Source organism: Hyperolius riggenbachi, chromosome 1 (genome assembly GCF_040937935.1).
Source record: "Hyperolius riggenbachi isolate aHypRig1 chromosome 1, aHypRig1.pri, whole genome shotgun sequence".
Taxonomy (NCBI): domain Eukaryota; kingdom Metazoa; phylum Chordata; class Amphibia; order Anura; family Hyperoliidae; genus Hyperolius; species Hyperolius riggenbachi.
In genome coordinates this window covers 142,164,752-142,169,968 of record NC_090646.1, presented here as the reverse complement: position 1 = coordinate 142,169,968, position 5,217 = coordinate 142,164,752, and the positions used below count along the sequence as shown (strand labels likewise).

Below are 5,217 nucleotides of genomic sequence, written 5' to 3'. Positions count from 1 at the left end.
GTGCGATAGTAGTGCGGAGATTTCCCGAACTAGGCTGTCGGTAGGCAGGCGGTAGGCTTGCGGAGACACAGGAAGCTGCCGAGTTGATACATTTCCCCATGTTCCGCTCTACTGCAGCTGCCTGGGAGGTCTGTGTCTCCTTTCACTTTACATTGTTATCGCCACATAAGAGGGAGCGGTATTTTCCGTCCTCATACCGCTTGAGGTAATCTTTATGAATTACAATTTTGTTAAATTTTTTACGAAAATCACCGCACAAGTCGGCGATTTATCACTCTGCTCGGTGGTGTCAGTTTTTCATGCAGAAAGAGGCTTTATGAATGCCGAACTTGCTGAGTGATCGGTAAAGTCAGCTGTTTTAAGCATTTCCGCATGCGGAAATGCTTTATGAATGATAGCCTTTGGCTGTAACAACTGCATATCTATGCTGTCAGTGAGGCTAGTGATGATGATGATGATGGGTGCATGCATGCTGATATTTAGTGTTTGTGGAGTGCTGCTGTGAAGAAGGAGCCTTCAGGTGCTGTCAACAGGGGGACCCCATGAGCAGGAAAGAGGAGAGAAAAGCTGGACATGTGCAGGGGGAAAAATGGCAGTTGGGCTTTTGGTAGTTGAAGGCTAGTGAGGGGGAGGAGCAGCAAAAAAAATAAGTTTAGAGTCATGATACTACTTGCAGCAAGAAATAAGCATGATTTTTTTTTTTGTGAGAAAATAGAGGCAGAGACTAAAGAAGAGACCAGCCATTGGTTAGACTGACAAAGCAAAGCAGAGGCAAAGACAAGAGAGCACTGAAAAACTAAAGTAAGGAAGAGAAAGAGAGCTGCAGACATAACAGGAGAGGAGAGAGACCACTCACATCTACAGGCGGGTCAGTTGTACATTTACTGTATATGTTACAGGCAAAGTATGAAATTTAGGCATTCTATAGAATGGCTAGGCAAAGTACGTAAGAAAAACAGACATTTCACACTTTGACTAAAATGGTCAGGCATTCTATAGAATGCCGGAATTTCGTACAGTGTTTGTAACATATATATGTATCAAGTAATTTTCCTCTTTAAAGTGGATCAGAACTTTTGCATAGGACAGAAGGAAAGCAGCGAGAAATGCACCGTGTATGTATTTAGAGAGTTTAGCCTGTCGAATTCTCCCTCATCTATGACTAATCACAACTTTAATCTGATCTCTCAGCTGTGTCAGCTGGCTGCTTCAGCAGAGCAGCTAATTTGTAAACACAGTATGTTAACCCTATATCTGCATCCATAAAAGCAGGAAGTAGATTTATTGCAGGATTAGTATCAGCTGTAACAAATAAATGGCTTTCTTTAAATGTTATTATGCTGTTAGTTTTTTGGAGCAGAGAGGAAGTTCTGAGTTCAGATCTGTTTTCAGGAGAAACTTTAACCAAGGATTGAACTTTATCCTATTCCCATGAGAAATCTTTACCTTTCTTCAATTAGATCCTCGGGGGCGGGGATGGTGATGTCTGTGTGGCTGATATTGTGGTGAAACCCCTCCCACAGTGTGATGTCATGACCATGGTCCAGACAGTTTGCTGTCTGTGAACCTCACTGCATTGGGGGGAAATAACCACTTTTTTTCCAACTGCTAAGCAAGCAATATCTCCCTCTGTGTGTAGAACTCTTAGGGACGAACATTCCGCACAGATCACCTTGCAAAACTAAAGATGTGACCTGTGATACATGCTCAGGCATGCTGCTATTGGCTGAAGAGGAGCCACACCTGACATGAGGGGAGATGTTCTGTGGCAGCTGCAGTGGAGAGAGAGGCGACGGCATGGCATGCAGGACCGGCGGACACATCCCAAGCCATGGCGGGCTGCCACTGTGGGAAGGTTGGAGCCAATTTCTCAGCAATGACATGGAAGTAAAAAAATTCATAGGCAAATCTCTTCATCCAGCTAGACCCATTCGTCGCTTTGTACCCAAAAAGGCTCCCCTACTTATGGTGAATTTTCGGGCTGAATGTAAGGATTGCTATAAGGAAGACTTTATGGAGCACTACAATCTGTGGTGCTCATTCAATGAGATGATGAATCCCAAACCGGAAGCAATCCCAGAGAAAAAGCTGAAAGCAGGCCGGATTACTTACTCCAGAGACTTTCTCCTCCAAGTATCGGGGTTGTCCAGAGAAGCCCAAACATTTCAGAATGTAAATCGGGGAGAAGTAAGATTTTACAATGGGCAAACATTTACTAACTAATCTATAAATCTATAAATAAATATTGTAAAAAAATAAGCAATTTTTATTCATTATGGCATTTTTCACTACAGTACCTCTTTAAAGCGGAATATAACACTGCATTTCAACTTTGCTCTAAAACATTATTTACAGCATATTATATGCAACCAGCATTTTTTTTTTACTAGACCAGCATTGGAAGGGTTACACACAGAGCTTTAAAGTTCATGGAGAGAACTGCTGAAGATTAGATAGATACATTTAAGTAAACAAAATGTACCAAGTGAGGAATGTTACACACTCTTTGGCTGTCCTCCAACTCCTGCACAGTCAGAGAGGGTGAGTCACATTCCACAGTTGTTACATTTTGTTTTGCTTAAATGTATCTATCTAAACTTCGGATGCGGCAGCAGTTCTCTCCAGGAACTTTAAAGCTGTGTGTGTAACCCTTCCAATGCTGGTCTAGTAAAAAAAAAAAATGCTGGTTGCATATAATATGCTGTAAATAATGTTTTAGAGCAAATTTGAAATCCAGGGTTATATTCCGCTTTAAGTCGTTTCTTCACTCAAGACCATCTGAGGCTGGGCAGCGCTAGTTGAAATTACAAGTGTCCTTATATGGAATGAAGCCTCTTATCAGGCGTAAATAAAATGCCCATGATTGTTCAGAGCTACTAGCCAGGTACAGTGTGGCCGGGAATGCGCCTGGCTTGATTGCAAGCTTTATTATATAAAGCATCACTAAAGATACATATTAAAATGTTGACCTTTTTGCGCACAGCTACATTTTTGTGCATCCATCAGCTGTATTTATAGTGACCTGCGAATCCACATTTCATTTTGTCATGATTCGGAAAAGTGGCTTAAATTTGTCATGATAAGAAATACTTCTCACAGTTGGCAAGATTATAGCAGACAGCAGTTTGTATGCGACTTTTCAATAATATCAATATTTTTCAAGGTTCCATTTACATCCTGACTGTAAAGTCTATCCCTTTGGCAGCATGCTTATTAATACAGCTGATACAATGCACTTCACTGAGTTCTTACAATATTCCAAGCTGCAATAAATCATTCTAAGTAAGCACAATTATCAATGTTAATTGAGCAACAGAACACAGATAAATTTACAAAGCTTCCTGCCATAAATAAACATTAAACTGAACATGCCATCTCTGAAGACATCACTCCATAGAGTTTGTGAGGCTGATTCATCAAGCAGTGAATTATTGTAGACACTTTTATTAATCAGACACATAACATAAAATTGCATCAAGTGATTGTACATCACACAGTGACATTTTCTCTTTCATCTCCATTAAATCATGTGCATCATTGTTACAGCTGTGCTGAATCATTGTAGCTTCCATCTAACAGTTCTTCGTAAAGATCAACATCGTTTTTACAATCTACTCAACCAGCCATTTGCTATTGCCAAATCAACTCCTGCAGTTTGCATCCACCAACCTGCTGTCATTTTGCTGTCTCTTCTTTTTTTAATATGTTTTTTGTTTATTTTACTTGTATTAAATTCTACAGAAAAAAAGTGGTTTCTAAAAAATATATGGGCAGTTTCATTGCAATAGGAGATGCAGAGATTGTGACTACACAGAGCCCTGAACAGTGATGGTCATGTCTAGGAGAACTCATGGAGAAGCATGTCATTTGTTTTATCAGCTGATAGATTTGCAAAGCTCTTCCCTATTTTAGCACATGATCATGACTAGTGAATCAGATACTTACATATTTAACATCTGACCAAACTAATCACATGCTTGTCCATGTCCATGAGTTCTCCTAGACATGACCATCACTACCCCTGGATCTGAGGTCCACGAGAGGCCTTCCTCCAGTCACTGCATTAGATTGTATTGGTGCTGCAGTGGTAATGATCACCTCTATATGTGGTTTGAATAGTATTACTTATTAACAATCCATTCCCTTTTCCATGATTACACCTCTGCCACACAGTGACTGTTTTTTTTACTTTTTTATTTTATTTTTTTGTGGTCTGTATCATGCATTTCTTATAGTGTTGGAGTTTGCTGTGCACATTTTGTGCTGGGATCCATAGGTCTGTAGCAATACCACTGAATACATCCCCAGCCTTTGACAATACCATGTGACACATCTGGCATATTGCACTATACTATTCTTAACAATTCTGTGCTGACATATTGTTGGTGGATGCGTAATGGGCCTGATCCAATTCATATTTTTTCCTACGTTTTCTGCTATTGTTTTTCTTTCTTTTTTTTATATTCTAAATACAATACTAAATATTTTAATAAATAAAATAATAAATAATAATACAATTAAAATAAATACATATTTTCATTATAAATAAAATGCCTTTTACGCCACCAGCAAGCCAGAAAATACTCTGAATAATTTTGACAGTACTTTTCCCCCTACTTTTTGGTACTTTTTCAATTGCATGGTGCTCAAAAGTTATTTTAAAGAGAAGATGAAAAATGATCCACTAGGAAAAAATGTAGGCAAAAAGGGAATTGGATCAGGCCCATCCTGTACTACAAAACTCCGGGATGTAAGAACTCAGAAGGTCTTTAGATGGGGTCAAAGACTGGTGACCTCCAGGGGTTTCATTTCATATCCCTGCACTAGAACTACAGTATTTTTGGCTAATTTCAACTGCATTGTTGAGAAAAGGCTCTACACCAAATAAAGCATACTCACTGGCATTCAAAACACAGTAGCTGTTTAGTACTAACATCAACATGACTTGCCGAATGGTAAAGGTCAAAAATTATTTATGGGATTTGTTATTTATCACATTGTTTTCATTGTGTGTTAACTTTTAAAAATCATGCACTGTGAAGAATTAGAGGCTTATTTATAAAAGTGGGAATACATTGGTGAGTCATAAAGTGGCACCCATGGAGCAACTACACTTAGTGATCCTTGAACCCTATACAATTAGTTTTCTTGAAAATAGAACATTTGTTTAGACACAAGGGGGTTGATGCATGTGCATAACTGATGTAATATTGCTAA

The 5,217-nt window shown here is 39.0% G+C and overlaps 1 protein-coding gene across 1 annotated transcript; it reads left to right on the top strand.

Moving 5' to 3' along the window:
* The first annotated feature begins 1,787 nt into the window (after positions 1-1,787).
* LOC137561577 (uncharacterized protein C8orf88-like) lies at positions 1,788-2,223 on the top strand. The gene has a single exon (XM_068272888.1). It carries the CDS (start codon positions 1,798-1,800, stop codon positions 2,221-2,223), a length of 426 nt encoding a protein of 141 aa, XP_068128989.1. The 5' UTR covers positions 1,788-1,797.
* The last annotated feature ends 2,994 nt before the right edge of the window (positions 2,224-5,217 follow it).